At 53.7% G+C, this 19,731-nt stretch overlaps 1 protein-coding gene across 1 annotated transcript in view; it reads right to left on the bottom strand.

The window, feature by feature from the left end:
* Window positions 1-19,731, bottom strand: part of LOC127585837 (gamma-aminobutyric acid type B receptor subunit 1-like) — a 54,685-nt gene that overhangs the window by 5,677 nt on the left and 29,277 nt on the right. The window contains exons 11-18 of the mRNA XM_052043537.1: window positions 16,740-16,890; window positions 14,256-14,388; window positions 13,723-13,839; window positions 8,379-8,486; window positions 6,916-7,009; window positions 6,645-6,772; window positions 5,258-5,386; window positions 1,429-1,572 (exon numbers count right to left, since the gene is read on the bottom strand). Of these exons, the coding sequence (XP_051899497.1) occupies window positions 1,429-1,572; window positions 5,258-5,386; window positions 6,645-6,772; window positions 6,916-7,009; window positions 8,379-8,486; window positions 13,723-13,839; window positions 14,256-14,388; window positions 16,740-16,890 (1,004 nt within the window). The remainder of the gene's footprint in view (window positions 1-1,428; window positions 1,573-5,257; window positions 5,387-6,644; window positions 6,773-6,915; window positions 7,010-8,378; window positions 8,487-13,722; window positions 13,840-14,255; window positions 14,389-16,739; window positions 16,891-19,731) is intronic.

A 19,731-nucleotide genomic window follows, 5' to 3' on the forward strand; every position in this document is an offset into this window, starting at 1 on the left:
AAACTTCCCCATTTCTAAACTCCAGCCGTGCTGCAATGACGGCCAGAATACCATTTGCTCTCTTCACTACTTGCTGCACCTGCCTGCGAACGTTGCGTGGTTCATGCATGAGGACACCCAGATCTCTCCTCTCTTTCGTTTACTTACACGATAGCAGGCCATTCAGCCCTTCGAGTCTATGCTGCCTCACAGAGCAGTCCAATTCCCCCACTAATGTCCCCTGTGATCCATTCTCCCCTCATTCCCATCAACACCTCCCTAATTCTCCTGGCACCTACCCACACACCAGGGGCAAGTTACAGCGGTCTATTGACCCATCAACCTGCAGATCTCCAGGATGTGGGGAGGAGACCGGAGCACAGGAGGGGGGAACCCACCCGGTCACAGGGAGGACGTGCAAACTCCACACCGGAGGTCGGGATCGAACCCGGGTCCCCGGTGCTGTGAGGCAGCGGCCATACCCACTGCGCCACTGTGCGTTCCTCCTCTGTCTGATGGTTCAGTTATGACATGGACATGGGAAGGATCCCATCGCCCACCATCCAGGGGCCAGGATCAGAGCTGTGAAGGGTCAGTCCTGATGTGATCGAGGGGAGGAATTGGCTGAATATGATGTCCTTGCAATCTACCTCATCACGCCCCTTGGGCACGGTAGTGTAGTGGTTAGTGTAACGCTATTACAGCGCCAGCGACCCGGGTTCAATTCCCGCCGCTGCCTGTAAGGAGTTTGTACGTTCTCCCCGTGTCTGCCTGGGTTTCCTCCGGGTGCTCTGGTTTCCTCCCACATTCCAAAGACGTACGGGTTAGGAAGCTGTGGGCATGTTACGTTGGCACCGGAAGTGTGGCGACACTTGCGGGCTGCCCCCAGAACACTCCACGCAAAAAAGATGCATTTCACTGTGTGTTTCGATGTACATGTGACTAATAAAGATATCTTATCTTCCTGCCCTGCATTTTCTCTGTAACTGTAACACTATAATTCTGCATCCTGTTATTGCTGTTATACCTCACTGCACCGACGTGATGAAACGATCTGTATGGACGGCATGCAAAACAATATTTTTCACTGTTCCTTTGCACATGTGACAATAATAAACCAATTTACCATTGCTCTAAAGCAAAAAAAAACAAACTGCTGAAGGAACTCAGCGGGTCGGGCAGCGTCTGTGGAGGGAAAGGAATCGCTGACGTCTCAGGTCGAGACCCTGCATCAGGACTGAGAGGCGAAGGGGGAGATGGCCGGCAGACGGAGGAGAGGGCGAGGGGGTGAGACGGGGGCCGGTAGGTGACTGGGGTAGAGGACGACGGGCGGGAGGAGCCAGGTGGGGGAGATGGGAAGGGGTTGTTTGTTTCTTGCTGCAGAGTTCGGGAGCGGCAGTCTCTTGTGACGAGCGCGGTTTGAAAGCGAGCGCCGGGCGCCACTCGAACCTCAGCGATGATCTTCTCCAGCTCCCTGTTCTCCTTCTCCAGTTGCCGTGACTTCTCCTCGTCGTTATTGTTGGTGGAGGAGCCCGTCTTCATGGTATCTTGTTGCTCCGACTGCCACTCCCCACGGGTTATTAACCTCCGCATCTGCAGGGAGACACAAAGCGCACACCTTGGGGGTGCAGGCAGGCCCAACGGCTCGCTGGGAAGAAGCGACGCAGGCGGACGGGGGGGGGGGGGGGGGGGGGGGTGGGGGGGGTTCATGCAGAAGGCACTTGGTACGCGTACCTGGGCACTAAGAGTTGGGGCTAGAGAAAACGCTGGGCCAGGCTGCGTTTTGGAGCATCGTGTACGGTTGTGGTCGCTGCACTGCAGGAAGGATGCGGCAGCAATAGAGTGCTGAAGAGACTCACCAGGGTGTTGCCTGGAATGGAGGGCTGGACAGAGACTGGACAGGCTGGGTTCATTCTCAATGGAACGTCAGGAGCTGATGGGTGACCTTATAGAGGTTTATAAAGTTATAAAAGGCATAAGTAGGGTCTAGACCACCCCAATCTTTTCCCCCAGGGGAGGGGAGTTTAAAACTAGAGGGCACAGGCTTAAGGTGAGAGGGGAAAGATTTAAAGAGGTTCTGAGAGGCAAGTTTTTCACAAAGAGGGAGGGGCGGGGATGTGGAATGAGCTGCTAGAGGAAGCGGTCTTTTCCCCAGGGCAGGGGACTCCAGTACTGGAGGGAAACTAAAGGAGGGGACGAGGGGACATCATTTTAACTAACACGAGGGGACATAATTTGAAGGTGATTGAAGGAAAGTATAAGGGGGATGTCAGAGGTAAGTTTTTTACACGGAGAGTGGTGGGTGCGAGGAACGCACTGCTGGCAGAGGTTGTGGGGGCAGGTACATTAGGGACATTTAAGAGACTCTCAGATAGACACATGAATGATAGAAAAATAGTGGGCGATGTGGGAGGGAAGGGTTAGATAGATCTTAGAGCAGGATAAAATGTCGGCACAACACTGTGGGCCGAAGGGCCTGTACTGTGCTGTAATGTTCTATGTTCTATGACTGCGGAGGCTGGGATCTAGATAGAACATAGAACATTACAGCACAGTACAGGCCCTTCGGCCCACAATGGTGTGCCGACATTTTATCCTGCTTTAACATGTATAGTGTTTAATACGCCTCAAGTGGCTGCACGAGGAATGGCCACTTCCTAGCTTATTGGTTCATCCATCAGGTGATTACGTGTTTTCTCATCGGTTGGTTTTGCCGCAGGGATCTAATAGGTTTTCTGATTGGACTATTGTTAGCCAAGGAGGGCCTCTTATCTCAGGTATAAAAGGTGTTTTTTGTTAATCTCTCTCTTGCTCTCTTCCCCACCGGCCCCAGCTCATCTTTAGTTCCTTTTGTCTCGGCTCATCTCCCAGTAGTAAAGCTAGTGCCGTGTGCTCTGTGACTGTTTCTTTGTTTTAAACTTTTCCAATAAAACTTTGTGAAGCACCAAGTTGTCTCCAGCTCATTCCTGGACTCCTGAAAGAACCTGCGGATTCGAAAATAACCGGATCCGACGCAGGGTGACCAGAACTGAACACAATATTCCAAACGCAGCCTCACCAATATCTTGTACAACTGCAACATGTCATCCCAATTGCTTTACATACCACTTCCACAGGGAAAAGTTTCCTCTATCTGTGCCCCTCACAATTCTGTACACCTCTAACCAGGTCCCTTCTCAGCCTCCTCCGCTCTAGGAGAACAGACCAAGCCCATCCCGTCTCTCCTTATCACTGAAACACTCCGTCCCAGCGACATGCTGGTGAATCTGCTCTGTATCTTCTCCAGCACAATCACATCCTTCCTACAGTGTGGTGGGGGATTGTACACAGTACTCCAGCTGTGGTCTAGCTAACGTTTAACAACGTTGTACCATAAGGCAGTATGAGATGTCTTTCTCAACCTCCTCTCTAGAGCCTCATTCCACTGAAATAGAACACAGAACAGTACAGCACAGGAACAGGCCCTTCGGCCCACAATGTTGTGCCCAACTAATGAAGCTGATGACACCTGATCCCTTCTGCCTGCACATGGTCCATATCTCTCCATTAACGCCATCTACTGCCTTTGGCAGCGCATTTCAGGCACCCACCCACTCTGTGTAAAAAACCTGCCCCACACATCTCCTTCGAACTTGCCCCCACTCACTAAGGTGCACGCCCTCTAGGATTAGACATTTCGACCCTGGGGAGAAAGATACCGGCTGTCTACTCTATCTATGCCCCTCATAATCATATAAACTTCTATCAGGTCAACCCTCAGCCGCTCCAGAGAAAACAACTCCAGCTTGTCCAACCTCTCCTTACAGCACCTGCCCTCTAATCCAGGCAGAACCCTGGTGAACCTCTTCTGCACCCTCTCCAAAGCCTCCACCTCCTTCCTGTAATGGGGGCGACCAGAACTGAATGCAATACTCCAGTTGTGGCCTGACCAGAGATTTATAAAGCTGCAACATGACTTCCTGATGCTTCAACTCAGTGCCTCGACTAATTAAGGCAAGTGTGCTGTACGCCTTCTTTACTGCCCTACCAACCTGTGCAGCCACTTTCAACTAATGAAGCTTCATAGACTTCATGTCATTAGCTTCACAGACAGCCGGTATCTTTTTCCCAGGGTCGAAAAGTCTAATCCAAGCTGATGACACCCAATCCCTTCTGCCTGCACATGGTCCATATCCGTCCATTCTCTGAACATTCACGTGCCTGAGAGCCTCTTAAACACCTGATCTTCCATGTTGTTCTAACCCGTGTCCAAGTAAATATCCTTGTAAATCTTTGCTTGCTTCTGTATTAGCGTTACCATGCATTTTGTGTAACGAGGTCAGCCTCTTCCCTCCCTCTCTCTCCCCCTCCCCCTCTCTTTCTAACTCTCTCCCCCCTGCCCCTCCCTCTCTCCCCCTCCCCCTCAACTCTCTCCCCGCCCCTCCCTCTCTCCCCCTCCCTCTCCCCCTCCCCCTCCCCCTCTCTTTCTAACTCTCTCCCCCGCCCCTCCCTCTCCCCCTCCCCCTCTTTCTAACTCTCTCCTCCCCTGCCCCTCCCTCTCCCCCTTCCTCTCCCCCTCTCCTCTCTCCCCTCTCCCCCTTCCTCTCCCCTCTCCCTCTGCACCATTCTCTGACAATCAGAGGACTCCCGACCTCACAATCCTCCTCGTCGTGGCCTTACATTGTCTGCCTGTACTGCATTTTCTCTGACTCTGTAACACTTTATTCCGCATTCTGTCGTGGCTTTCTCCCTGTACTACCTCTGCTGTACTGAAATGATCTGTATGGACGGTGCACAAGACAAACTTTTTCACTGTAGCTCGGTACGTGTGACAATCATGAACCGATTTACCAATTTTAATGCAACTTCCTTTGTGTCTGAGTTTTGCTCCTGTTCAAACGAGCCCTGATGCTTTGCATTTTATGAGTTCACTGACTTATTTTTAATGACCCGTGTATCTGTGTCATTCTCCCCATTGACTCTGTTACTTTGCAAGTACAAATCTTCCTGCAAAATGCAACACCTCACACTCAGTACTGGTTAATTTGCAATTCTGCATGTTTGCCTTCTTCCTGTATTTAGTCCCGATCTTCCTCTGAATCAATAATGTGATGGCATCTGCAATTTGCACCTTCCGTTGCCAGCCAGGATCATTCCCCCTCGTGGTCCCAGCACTGACGGCTCGGCCGGGCTCCCCTGCTGCCTTTCACCGCACGTTTGTTTTGGGTTTACTTGTGGGCCAGGCAGCCGGCACTGACTCCGGCTGGCTCGCTCCGGGGAAGGGCAGGGAGTCACCAACCTTGGGGACGAAGAGAACCACCAGGGTGATGTAGACGGAGAATACGACGGCAAGGGAGGCAAAGGCAAAGGCGGCATCTTGCTGGCTGCTGACTATCATCGTCACTGGGGCGGTGATCATACACAGCACCTGGAGGGAGGGAGGGGAAGGGGGAGGGTGGGGAGGAGAGGGAGGAGGGAGGGAGGGAGGGGAGGGGGAGGGGAGGGGGGGGGAGGGGGAGGAGGGTGGGGGAGGGGGAGAGGGAGAAAGAGAGGGGGAGAGGGGAGAGAGGGAGGGAGAGAGGGTGAGGGAGGAGGGAGGGAAGGTGGGGGAGAGGGAGGGAGGGGAAGGGAGAGGAGACAGGGAAGGGGAGGATGAGAGGGAGGGGCAAGGGGGAGGGGGAGAGAGGGAGAGGGGAGGTGGGAGGGAGAGGGTGGGGAGGAGAGAGAGAGTTGGAGACGGGAGAAGCGAAGGGGGAGGGAGAGGGAGAGAAGGAGAGGGAGGGGGGCAAGACAGTGAGAGAGATTAGCCTGTGTCACAGAATATCTTCATTCACATAGCATCTTGTGGACCTCTCAAGAACACAAGAGAATAGGAGCAGGAGGAGGCCACTCGGCCCCTCAAACCTGCCCCGCCCTTCAACATGACCATGGCTGATCCACACTGGCCTCAACTGTTCCCCATAGCCCTCAATTCCTCGATCTTTCAAATATGTATCGCTCTCTACCTTAAATATGCCCCGTGATCTGGTCTGCACCACCCCTGGGTGCAGAGAGTTCCAGAGATTCACCATCCTGGGCAAGAAGAAAGCTCTACACACCTCAGCTTTTAATGACCGCCCCCCATTTTTGCAACTACGTCCCCTTGTTTCTGATTCTCCCCTGGCGGAAACATCACAACATCTACCCTGTGAAGCCCTCTTGGTCTTGGAGGGATTCAAGGTACACCCGTTCTATGGAACCATGGGATCTGTGGTGGTCTATAGGGTGTCTATGGGATCTACTGGGCTCTACAGGGCTTCTAATGGATTTATGGAATTTCTAGGGGATCTGTGGGGCTTCCACTGAATCTATAGCATTTCTGTGGGGATCTTCAGGGATCTATGGGGCTTCTAATGGATCTACGGGGTTTCTATAGCGATCTGCAGGGATCTATGGGGTTTCTAATGGATTTATGGGATTTCTATGGGGATCTGAAGGGACCTATGTGGCTTCTAATGGATCTATAGGGTTTCTATGGGGATGTGCAGGGATCTACGTGGCTTCAAATGGATCTATGGGGTTTCTAATGGGAAGCACCAGATCAGGTTCAATCACAGGGAGGGGGATGGAGAGGTTTCGGGGGGAAATTCCAGAGATCAGGTGCCAGGAAGGGCTGGAGGCTGGGAAGGGATCTCCAAGCTGCTTACAGCCACATTGTAGATGGCCATGCCCACGGCCCGGTGATCGTTGATCTTCTCCGTGGAAACGCTCTTCGTCTCGTAGGCCAGGAAGATTCCCAGGAGGAGCAGTAAGCCCTTGTATCCATAAACAATCCCTAGAGGGCAAAGAGGGAAGAGGTGAGGGCCGGGACGAGGTGGTGAGGGAGCGGTGCCATGGTGTGAGGTTACCGCCACCCTCCCCCACCACCCCCCAGCTCCAGGTTGCCCTCCACACGGACACGGGTACAGGGGCACTCACCCAGCCAGGTGTTCATCTTGTTGGAGCTGCAGTGTTCCAGCTGAGGGAGGATCAGGACGTCCTGGTCTCCCGCCGGAGCCTCTTTGGTGAACTCCTGTCGGGAGAAGTGGGGTGGGAGACGTCAGGGCCTCAGGTCCTGCCCCTGCCCTGTCGTTCCTGTCCCCGGGGACATTGACCACCCCATCCTGGCAATAAGCCCATTCCCCCATCCTTCTTGAAGGATCTCCATCCCAACACTAATTCCCAAACCCAACCAGTGAGAGACGTCAGACCACTCCTGCTTCCCAGTCAGAGAGAGAGAGAGAGAGAGAGACATACAGGCCGCAGAGATACCATCAACCACACATTTACATTAACCCTACATCAATCCCCATTTTATCCTTCCCACAGCTCACCCACAAACACCGGGGGAGGGTAACTTACAGCGGCCAATTAACCCACCTACTCGCACGTCTCTGGTTTGTGGGGAGGAGACCTGCATGGCCACAGGGAGAGCGTGCAAACTCCACACACACACACACACACACACCCCGAACTCCCCCCATCTCTCTCTCACACACACACACCGAACTCCCCCCATCTCTCTCACACACACACACACCGAACTCCCCCCATCTCACACACACACACACACCGAACTCCCCCCATCTCACACAAACACACACACAGACACGCACAGACACACAGTCACACAGACATGCACACAGGCACAGAGACATATACACACACAAACACACACACAGCACAGACACACACACCCAGAGGCACAGAAACACACACACACAAACACACAGGATCAGGTCAGGATCGAACCCGGGTCTCCGGCACCGTGAGGCAGCGGCTCTACCTGCTGCGCCACTGGGTCGCCTCCCTTTCTGCCCAGCCCGGCTCTCTCTTCCTTCCCACAACCACCCTACAGAAGTCCCATCGCTGGACACGGAATCACTGAGTCACAGCACGGACGCGGGCCCTTCGGCCCGACTCCTCCATGCTGACCAAGGTGCCTACCAGGCCCCAGCATTTGCCCCGTATCCCTCTAAACCTTTCCTATCCCCATACCCGTTCCATGCAGCTCATTCCATAGACCCACTACCCCCCCAACACCCCATCAGTTAGAACATAGAACAGTACAGCACCGGACAGGCCATTCAGCCCGCGATATTGTGCTGGTCTTGATGCCAATTTAATTGTGTCCTCCTCCTGTGTATCCTTCAAGTCCCTCCGTTCCCTCCAAATCCGACATTCCTGTCGTTCTTCCCCAGTCACACACCCCGTCCCTGCAGTGGGTCCACTCCCCCATCCTCCCCCGCCCCCCCTCCCCCCACTGCGTGTCCCCGTCACCGCCTCGCCTTGGGAGACCACCGGCGGCTGCCCCCGGCCTGGGGGCGGTCCTGCCCTGGGGTGGGGGGGGGGGCGCGAGGGGAGAGATGCCCCGAGCGGCCACGTTCCCCACAGTCCCTCACCTCCACGGTGCGATGCAGCGGGTCCACGATCTGCCAGACGGCCAGGGTGAGGACGTCGATGCCCAGCAGCACGCTGACCGTGGCGTACAGCTTCCAGGGCTCCAGGTGCTGCGGGAGAGCGGAGCAGAGTTAGGGCCGTCCTCTCCCCCTCCTCTGGGACTGGGTGGGGCGGTGGGTCACACACCATCCTGTCCCCCTCTGGGACCGGGTGGGGTAGTGGGTCACACTGTCCTCTCCCCCTCTGGGACCGGGTGGGGTGCTGGGTCACACACTGTCCTCTCCCCCTCTGGGACTGGGTGGGGCAGTGGGTCACACACCGTCCTCTCCCCCTCTGGGACCGGGTGGGGTGCTGGGTCACACACCATCCTCTCCCCCTCTGGGACTGGGTGGGGTGCTGGGTCACACACCGTCCTCTCCCCCTCTGGGACTGGGTGGGGTGCTGGGTCACACACCGTCCTCTCCCCCTCTGGGGCTCTGCCTTCTTGAGTACCACAGATCCGAACTTGCCCTCATCGACGGATCTTTCTCGCCCTGCAGCGGCCTTTCCCATGCAGTGGGGCGACGCTTGCCCACCGTCCATCGATGGAGCGGATACACATGCGCCACCCCTCCCTCATAAGACTGTGGGGCGTCTCCCACCGGATCCGTCACCCAGAGAGAGATCGGGGGAGATGGGGGGTTGGTGGCGGGGGGAGCACAGGGGACGGCGGTGGGGACGGACTGGGATGGACGGGGAGAAGGTCACACTGATGGATGTTGCGGTGGGAGCTGGTTCTGCTCCAGGGTTCATTCACAGGGTAAGAGGGGGGGTAGAGGTTGTGACAGTGGGGGTGGGGGGGGGTCTGGGACACAATCCTGGGGGACAGCAGTTAGGGGCAGAGCGATGCTGAGTTCATGCTGTGCCTGACCTGTGCTGGGCTCCCCGCTGACCCTGGCTGGGGAGAAGTTCCAGTCTCCAGCACTGACTGCCCACACCTCAAGCACCAAATCAAACCATTCCACTTATTCCGGAAATGTACTTACTCTTAATATATGAGGATATCTTTCCCTCTCCAGCAACAAGCAATCTGCTGGAGGAGCTCAGTGGTGGGGAAGTGGGGGAGGGATTGTTGACATTTTGGGTCAAAACCCTGCATTGCACCCTCTCCCTTGTCAGGGAGGCAGAGAGAGAGAGAGAGAGGGAGAGAGAGAGGGAGAGAGAGAGGGAGAGAGGGAGGGAGAGAGGGAGGGAGAGAGAGAGGGAGAGAGAGAGGGAGAGAGAGAGGGAGAGAGGGAGGGAGAGAGGGAGGGAGAGAGGGAGGGAGAGAGGGAGGGAGAGAGGGAGAGAGAGACGGAGAGAGGGAGGGAGAGAGGGAGAGAGAGAGGGAGAGAGGGAGGGAGAGAGGGAGGGAGAGAGGGAGAGAGAGAGGGAGAGAGAGACGGAGAGAGGGAGGGAGAGAGAGAGGGAGAGGGAGAGAGAGAGGGAGAGGGAGAGAGAGGGAGGGAGGGAGAGGGAGGGAGAGAGAGGGAGAGAGAGAGAGTGGGGGGTGAGGGGGCGCGAGAGGGAGAGAGGGAAAGGGAGAGGGATAGAGAGAGAGAGGGAGAGAGGGAGAGAGGGGGAGAGAGAGAGCGAGAGAGAGAGAGAGAGAGGATAAGTTGCAGGGTCCGAGGGAATAAGGAGAGGGGGAATGTCCCCCCCGGGAACCAGCAGGGCCCCAATGGGCAGAATGGTCTAAATGCTTAATCTCTGACCCCGAGACCCTGTCCCCTGCTCCCTGCCCCAAGACACCTCACCCTGTCAGTCCCTCTCACCCCCCACCCCGAGACCCCCCCCTCCAAAACCACCCCTCATTCTTCCAGGCATGGGAGGTGGAGTGGGCGGAAGACACTTCCCCTTCTTGGTACACCAGGGTGTGGCCCCCCTCCTACGCTGCTGACACTGTGATCTGCCCACCAACCCTGCACAGCAGAGCTCTGACCGTCCGGTGTCCGTCCGCTCGGGAATCCCTGAGCTTTCGGCACTGGGCTCCCTCGTCAGCCCCTCCTGTGGGCCAGGAGTCAGGAATGTGGGACGGGGTGTGTGACCAAGGCTGGGGCAGGAACATCGGAGGTCAGGGATGTTGGTGCGCTTGTGTGTAGAGACGGGGTAACTGGTAACTGGTTTATTGTTGTCACATGTAGCAAGATGCAGTGAAAAGCTTTTGCCATCCAGACAGACCATTCCGTACATAACTACGTCGAGGTTGGAAAACGATGCAGAATATAGTGTTGCAGTTACAGAGAAAGTGCAGTGCAGGCAGACAATAAGGTGCAAGGGTCACGACAAGGTAGATTGCGAGATCAAGAGTTCATCGTTTAATGTATGAGAGGTCCCATTAAAATTTAATAACAGCGGGATAGAAGCTGTCCTTGAATTGGTACCGAGCTTTTCTATCTTCTACCCGATGAGAGTGGGAGGGGTCTTTGATTATGTTGGCTGCTTTCCTGGGGCGGTGGGAAGTGTAAACAGAGTCCGTGGAGGGGAGGCTGGTTTGCGTGATGTGAAGAGCTGAAATGTATGAGCTGATTCTAACCGGGGTCTGTTCCCCCGCTCTCTATAACCTCACTGGGTTCCTTAAAAAGTTCAATATTCCACTGGGCAACGTGAAAGAAAAGGTGAGATGAACTTGTGTTGGGGCATTAATAAGTGTATCATCCAATAGAGTCAGACAGCACAGAAACAGGCCCTTTGGCCCAACTGGTCCATGCCGACCAAGATGCCCCATCCAAGCTAGACCCACTTGCCCGCGTTTGCCCCATATCCCTCTAAACCTTTCCTGTCCACGTACCTATCCAAGGTGTCTTTTAAATGTAACTGTATCTAGTGATACCACTTCCTCTGGCAGCTTGTTCCACACACCCACCACCCCCTGTGTGAAAATGTTGCCCCATTAAATCTTTCCCCTCTCACCTTAAACCTGTGCTCTCTAGTTTTAGACTCCCCTACCCTGGGGAAAAGACTGTGGCCTTATTTTTATTGGTATTGGTATTGGTTTATTATTGGCACTTGTACTGAGGTACAGTGAAAAACTTGTCTTGCATACCGATCGTACAGGTCAATTCATTACACAGTGCAGTTACATTGGGTTAGTACAGAGTGCATTGACGTATTACAGGTAAAAACAATAACAGTACAGAGTAAAGTGTCACAGCTACAGAGAAAGTGCAGTGCAATCAGGTGCAAGGTCACAACAAGGTAGATCGTGAGGTCAAAGTCCATCTGATTGTATAAGGGAACCGTTCAATAGTCTTATCACAGTGGGGTAGAAGCTGTCCTTATGCCCCTCGTGATCTTATAAAAAGGTCACCTGTCAGTCTCCATGGAAAACAGTTCCAGCCTATCCAGTCCCTCAAGCACTCCAGCCCTGGAAAATCTGCTGGCCGGGTGCTGCAGGATGTGGGACTATCGGAACTTTATCTGAAGTTTTGTCAGTGTTGTATAAAAGGTGGCTGCAGTACCACATGCAGCCAGTGCATGGCGGTGCTATGCACCTCCCACCCTTAGAGTGGCTGGAGTGGATATCCATGAATAATAAGGTGGTCTCAACGGTGCTTCGCAGCCAAATTACAAGTCCTTGCACGGCACGGGCAACCGCTGGACTTACTATTCTGTGCCACAAACTTCCCCCGATCAGCCGCATAACCGGAGATCACTCAGGGGGACAATGGTGCAGATGGGAGGGGGTTGTGGTGAAAGAGAGTGAGGAGCCGGGGGGGGGGGAGGGGAGGAGCAGAGACAGAGCTGGGGGTGGGGGGAGGAATATAGGAATATAGAACTGCTTACAGAAATAAAATATGTAGGACATCCACAGTACAGCACAGGAACAGGCCCTTTGGCCCACCACCTCTGTGCTAACCACAATGCCAAGTGAAACGAGTCCCTTCTGCCTGCACGTGACCCACATGCCTCCAGTCCTGCATCTCTATATGTCCTTAAGCACCACTATCGTGTCTGCTTCCACCACCACCCCGTTCCAGGCACCAGCCGTTCTCTGCGTAAAAAAAACTTGCCTCGCACATCTCCTTTAAACTTTTCCCCCCCTCACCTCCAAGCTATGCCCTCTAATATTTGAGATTTCTACCCTGGGAAAAAGACTGACAAACTACCCTGTCTATGGCGCTCATGATTTTATAAACCTGCATCAGGTCTCCCCTCAGCCTCCGACACTCCAGAGAAAATAAACCCAAGTTTGTCCGACCTCTCCTTATCACTAAACTGGTGGGGTAGAGGCAATATTGAAGATAAGTTTCTATGGTTCCTTGGTATATGTAGGAAATAACTGAGCGGGTTTGTGGTCCTTTTAAGGTGTGGTTGCTGCTGTAACACAGTGGGCAGAGCCGCTGCCTCCCGGCTCCAGAGACCCGGGTTCGATCTCGACCTCTGGCGCTGTCTGTGTGTGTGTGGAGTTTGCACGTTCTCCCCATGGCCGCGTGGGTTTCCCCCGGTTTCCTCCCACGTCCCAAATCTGTGCGGGTCGGTGGGTTAATTGGCTGCCATAAATTGGCCCCAGTGTGTGGGTGAGGGGTAGAATCTGGAGGGACTTGACTGGAAGGTGGAGAGAACTTTTACCGATGCACCATAGAAAGCATCCTATCTGGATGTATCACGGCTTGGTACGGCAACTGCTCTGCCCAGGACCGCAAGAAACTGCAGAGAGTTGTGGACACAGCCCAGCGCATCACTGACACCAGCCTCCCCTCCTTGGACTCTGTCTTTACCTCTTGTTGTCTTGGTGAAGCAGCCGGCATAATCAAAGACCCCACCCACCCGGGTCATTCTCTCTTCTCTCCTCTTCTATCGGGTAGAAGATACAGGAGCCTGAGGGCACGTACCACCAGGCTCAAGGACAGCTGCTACCCCACTGTGATAAGACTATTGAACTGACGAGATGGACTCTTACCTCACGATCTACCTTGTTTGACCTTGCACCTTATTGCACTGCACTTTCTCTGTAGCTGTGACACTTTACTCTGTACTGTTATTGTTTTTATCCTGTACTACATCAATGCACTCTGTACTAACCCAATGTAACTGCACTGTGTAATGAATTGACCTGTACAGTCGGTATGCAAGACAAGTTTTTCACTGGACCTCGGTACAAGTGACAATAATAAACCAATACCAATACCAAATGGGATCAGTGTCAATGGGTGGTGGATGGACAGCACGCACTTGGTGGGTCAAAGGGCCTCCGTCCGTGCTGTGTTCCTCTAAGTAGGATAGGGACAGTGTGGAGAGGAAAGCTGTAGACTGAACCAGTTGGGAAGGGGAGGTTCAACCAAGTGTAACGGTGGGTGTTGTGTGACTCTCCAGGCGTGGTCCTACCTTCTGCTTCTCCTTCTTCTCCACCTTCTTGGTAAACACGGTGTGGACCCACCAGATCTTGGTGAACATGCTGCCGTAAGCCAGGCTGAAGCCCAAGCCCAGGAGCCACACACGGGCCTGCAGAGAGAAGCACAAGGAACTAGGTTTACCGCTGTCCGTGACCGGCGGCGCAGCGGGTAGAGCCACCGTCTCTCGGCCCTGGGGACCCGGGTTGATCCCCACCTCCGCCGCTGTCTGTGTGTGGAGTGTGCACGTTCTCCCTGTGACCGGGTGGGATCTCCCCACCCCCCCGCCGCTTGCTCCGGTTTCCTCCCACATTCCACAGAGGGTTGATTGCCCCCAGTGGGTGGGTGGTGGGGATGTGAGGCGTTACAGGGAAATAAGTGGGGGAATGCTCAGGGAGTTGCCCATAGACTCGATGGGCCGAATGGCCTCAGTCTGCACGGTTTGAGACAGAGGGGTGGGTGGGGTTTGGGGGGAGCTTGCTTCACGCCCACCCCTTCCTTCCTCGCCTCCAACCCCCGGCGACCCACCTGACAGACGAAGGGGAAGTGCCACTTGCGGATGTGGTAGCCATCCAGTCCAAGGGGGAAGACGGCGGCCAGGGCCAGGGTGCAGCCCACCGCTGTCATGTTGTTCAGGTAGGGCTGCGAGTTCTGGATGTACCTGCAGCGTGGGAGAGAGGGGTAACAGTCACAACATTGCTGTAGATCAACAGTGCCAACAACAACAGCAACAGTGCCAACAACAATGCCAACAACAACAGCAACAGTGCCAACAACAACAGCAACAGTGCCAACAACAATGCCAACAACAACAGTGCCAACAACAACAGCAACAGTGCCAACAGCAACAGTGCCAACAACAATGCCAACAACAACAGTGCCAACAACAACAGCAACAGTGCCAACAACAATGCCAACAACATCAACAGAGCCAACAACAACATCAACAGTGCCAACAACAACAGCAACAGTGCCAACAACAATGCCAACAACAACAGTGCCAACAACAACAACAGTGCCAACAACAACAACAATGCCAACAACAACAGCAACAGTGCCAACAACAATATTCCCAGCAACAACAAGAGCAATAGCAATATTGCCAGAAACAACAGCAACACTAACAACGAGCAACAAAAACTCCAGCGGTATCAACAACAAAATACGACAACCACAGTAACAGGAGCAACGCTGCCAGCAGTGGAGACACAAATACAGCAAAACCCCCGAAAACAACAGCGGCATTAAGGACGTGAATAACAGAAGGAGCAGGCCATTCGGCCCCTTGTTCCTGCTCCTCCCTTCAGTAACATCACTGCTGATCTTTTACCTCGGGGCGACTGTCCTGCACTAACCCCACGCCCTTCAGTTCCCTGAACATCCAACAATCTATCGCTCCCTGCCCTGAATATGGTTAATGACCCGGTCTCCGGGGTGGGGATTCCGAGGATCTGCTCTCCTCCGATTGGACGGTTGTGGGCCCGGAGGGAGTGACAGAGAGAGGGACGGGAGATGCCACACAGGAGTTTGAGTCACAGTGTTGTACAGCACAGAAACAGGCCTTTCAGCCCGTCTAGTCAATGCTGCCTGTTGTAACCACCTATTCTAATCCCATTCACCCCTGCAATCCACGCCCTGGCAATTCAAGCACTTGTCCAGATGTTGTGAGAGTCTCTGACCCCACCACCCTCTTGAGCACAGCGATCCAGATTCCAACTACTCTCCGGGGGAAAAATTTCCCCTCAGGTTCCCTCTAAACCCCCTTCCTCTCACTTTCAACCTATGACCTCTTGTCTAAGACACCACTACGATAGGTAAATGATTTTTACCATCTAACGGATCCGTTCCCCTCATACTTCCGCACACCTCAATCAGGTCACCCCTCTGCTCCAGGGAGAACAATCCCAGGTTATCTGAAGGGTCTCGACACAAAGAGTCGACAGTCCATTTCCCGCCACAGATGCTGCCTGACCCGCTGAGTTCCTCCAGCATCTTGTGTGAGGCTCCAGATTCCAGCATCTGCAGTCTCCTGTGTGTCCAGATTATCCAGTCTCACCTCTGCGTTTTTTTTTGCACTGAATGTCTTGTTTTGCACACTCTTTTTTCTTCACTGTCTTCTATAAATTATGTATAAATTATGTTTGGTCTGTTGTCTGTGACGCTGCTGCAAGCAAGTTTTTCATTATACCTGTACCTCACCGTACTTCAGCACATGACAATAAACTTGACTTGACTGAACCCCCATCTGGGCAACATCCTGGTGAATCTCTTCTGCACCCTCTCCGGTGGATTCGTGTCCCTTGGAAGGAACTTGAAACGTGTGGTATGGGTGAGGTGTGGGAGGCACTGCTGGTGTGCAGATATGCTGGTCAATTCAATGACAGAGGTCACAGAGATGATGCAGTTCAGGGCCCAACACATTGACGCAATCAAGAAGAAGGCACGGCAGCAGTTCTACTTCATTAGGGGTTTGACGAGATTTGGTACATCACCAAAGACTCTTACAAATTTCTACAGACGTACAGTGGAGAGCATTCTGACTGGTTGCATCACCGCCTGGTACGGAGGCTCCAATGTGCAGGATTGAGAGAGGCTGCAGAGGGTTGTAGACTCAGCCAGCTCCATCACGGGCACAACCCTCCCCACCATCGAGGACACCCTCACTCAAGAAGGCAGCATCCATCACTAAGGACCCTCATCATCCGGGACATGCCCTCTTCTCGTTACTACCATCGGGGAGGAGGTACAGGAGCCTGAAGACCCACACTCAACGATTCAGGAACAGCTTCTTCCCCTCCGCCATCAGATTTCTGAACGGTCCATGAACCTGTGAACACCACCTCGCTATTCGTTTTTTTTGCACTATTTATTTACTTTGTAATTTACAGTAATTTTTATGCCTTTGTACTGTTCTGCTGCGGCAAAACAACAAATTTCACGACATTTAAGTCAGTGATGATGAACCTGACTCTGATCCGTGAGGTGAAACCCCTTCTTGTGGCGCCTACTTACCGCACGTTACTGTTGTAGATGTTGAAGGTGAGGCAGATGACTCCCAGCAGAATCCCAAGCCCAGCAAGGACAGAGACGGACACAAAGAGCTTCTGGGATAGGTACCGGAACGTCGGGATGACCTTGGTGTGATCGGCGGGTGGGACACCACCTGTGAACAGAGGGCGAGGGAGGTCAAAGGAAAGGAGACACAAGAGATTGCAGACGGCGGAATCTGGGGCACCAACCAACCCGCTGGGGGAACTCGGTGGGTCGAGCATCATCTGTGGGGAGGGGGAGGAATTGTCGAAACCCTGCGTCAGGACCGGGTTTCCAGGAGAGCCTGGAAGGTTTGGGATCTGATGCAGGGTTTCAACCTGAAGCATCAACAATCCCTCCCAGCCCCACAGATGCTGCTCGACCCGCTGAGTTCCTTCAGCAGATGGTTTGTCCATCAAGAGAAAGTCCACTACTGTCAGAGAGAGAGAGATAGAGTGAGTGAGAGAGAGAGAGAGAGAGAGAGAGAGAGATAGAGAGAGAGTGAGAGATAGAGAGAGTGAGAGAGAGTGAGAGAGAGAGAGAGAGAGATAGAGAGAGTGAGAGAGAGAGAGATAGAGAGAGTGAGAGAGAGATAGAGAGAGTGAGAGAGAGAGAGATAGAGAGAGAGAGTGAGAGAGAGAGAGAAAGAGAGAGAGATAGAGAGAGAGAGATAGGGAGAGGAGAGGGAGAGAGGGAGAGAGAGAGGAGAGAAAGAGAGGAGCGAAAGGATTAGAGAGGGAAGGTATGATACATTCAGCCTACTGATCTGACGGTAAGATGTACTGAGTGCATTGTATTTCCTGTATAGATTTTTTTATGAATAAAATATATTCTTGAAATAAAAAAAACTAGTGAAAGATAAGAAGATAGAGGAAGGGGAAGGAAGAAAGAAGTGTTTAGCAGCGTTCTGCACCACATCACAGCAAGGCAGAGTCCACAGAAGGGAATCTGAAGGTGTAATTCAGAGGAACCATCACTCTGCCCTCAATTAGGTTCCAGCCGGTAACACCGTGTATTCATTAGTCTATATATAAATTCCCAGAACGCCTTCATTAGGTTCCAGCTGCAATTCGCTCCCTCGTGCCCACTGTTCTACACATCTATTATACACCTGAATCCTTTGATTAGATTCTACCTGTAATGCCTGGATTTTTTTTATTAACTTTGCCCTTGATATTTGATTCATATTTAATTCATTGAGTCGACGGTTGTTTATTGAACAGGGTGATCAGCGTTACAGAGAGAGGACTAAATTACTTTGCGATGAACAGACTGCCTGGTGTCTGGCGGTGTGCAGGGAATGATGGGGGAGAGGGTTAACCCCCCCCCCCCCCCCCCCCGGGAACCGTGTCCGACAGTGAGTGGGCAGTGGTGGAAGGGTTAATCCCTTCCCTGGGAACTGTGTTCGACTGTGAATGGGGAGCAGTGATGGAAGGGTTAATCCCTTCCCTGGGAACTGTGTTCCACTGTGAGTGGGAAGCAGTGGTGAAATGGTTAATCCTTTCCATGGGTACAGGCAGTGCCCGACCGTGAATGGGGAGCAGTGGGGAGAGGGTTAATCCCCTCCCCTGGGTACAGGCCGGTGTCCGACTGTGAGTGGAGTGCGGTGGGGGAGAGGGTTAATCGTCTCCCCCTGGGGACAGGCACCGTCCGACTGTGAGTGGGGAGTGGTGGGGGAGAGGATTAATCCTCTCCCCTGGGTACAGGCGGTGTCTGACTGTGAGTAGGGAGCAGTGGTGAAAGGGTTAATCCTCTCCCCTGGATACAGGCGGTGTCCGACTGTGAGTGGGGAGCGGTGGGGAGAGGATGATCACGTGGGCCAGAGCAGAGGCTGCAGGAGTCCGGGTGATGTCCGCTATCCCGCTGTGTTGAAGCAGGACCCATTATGGAGCTCGGCTCTGAACTGCTTGCCAGCAATGAATTCACCATGGCAACAGCCCTCTGCGGCAATCCGCCAGGTTGCTATGGTGACCCAAATGAGAGGACCGAGTGTTGGAGCGGTTTCCATGGGAACGGAAGGACAGAGCGTTGACACAAAGCCCCATCCTCCCACGCTCCCAGCGATGGCTCGGGACAGGAGGGCTCCCCGCCAGCAGTGGCACAGACAGGGCCCCTTCCTCCAAACCCCACCACCGCCCCACCCTCCAAAACACCGCACATCGCCCACAGTGTGCCTCTCTGCTGTGCAAACCAACCTATGCCCTGTCCTTGGAGTGACCCCATCGACATGGGAGTCCAGGGGGTTTACATATGGAATAATGGATACTGGGTGTGTGTTACAGGCTGGGATCTAATCCAGGGGTTCAGGGGGTTTATCTATGGAATAATGGATCCCCGCGAGTGTGTTACAGGCTGGGATCTGATCCAGGGGTTCAGGGGGTTTATATATAGAATAATGGATATCGGGAGTGTGTTATGGGCTGGGATCTAATTAATGGGTTCAGGGGGTTTATATATAGAGTAACAGATCCTGGGAGTGAGAAGAGGCAGGAATCTAATCCGTGGGCTCAGTTGGTTTACATATAGAATGGCAGATACTAGGAGTGGTTCACTGGCTGGGAGCTAGTCGAGGGTTTCAGGCGGTTTATATACGGAACAGCAGATCCCCAGGAGTGAGTTACTGACTGGGACCTGATTTACAATGTAGGCTTTGAATGGAGGTGGTCTCTGACGCCTTGGGTTTGGGGGATGCTGGGAAGCTCTGAACCACGGCCAGACAGTGATGGGCAGCAGCACTTCTGGCTAATTAATGGAACACCAGCCCGCTGTGCTGAGCTCCACGATGCTGCGAGTAGTGCAAGGCACCAGAGGCAGCTGCCAGCCGGAGGTGCCCTGATCTGTAACCACCACTGAGGTGTTGAAGGCTCACACACGGCCCCGCGCCCGCTCCTGTGTCCTGGTCACAGTGGGACTTTCCTTGACCTATACATTCTCTGGGGGTGTAGAAGGCGAGGAGCTTCACCGCATACTCCCC

Source organism: Pristis pectinata, chromosome 34 (assembly GCF_009764475.1).
Source record: "Pristis pectinata isolate sPriPec2 chromosome 34, sPriPec2.1.pri, whole genome shotgun sequence".
Taxonomy (NCBI): domain Eukaryota; kingdom Metazoa; phylum Chordata; class Chondrichthyes; order Rhinopristiformes; family Pristidae; genus Pristis; species Pristis pectinata.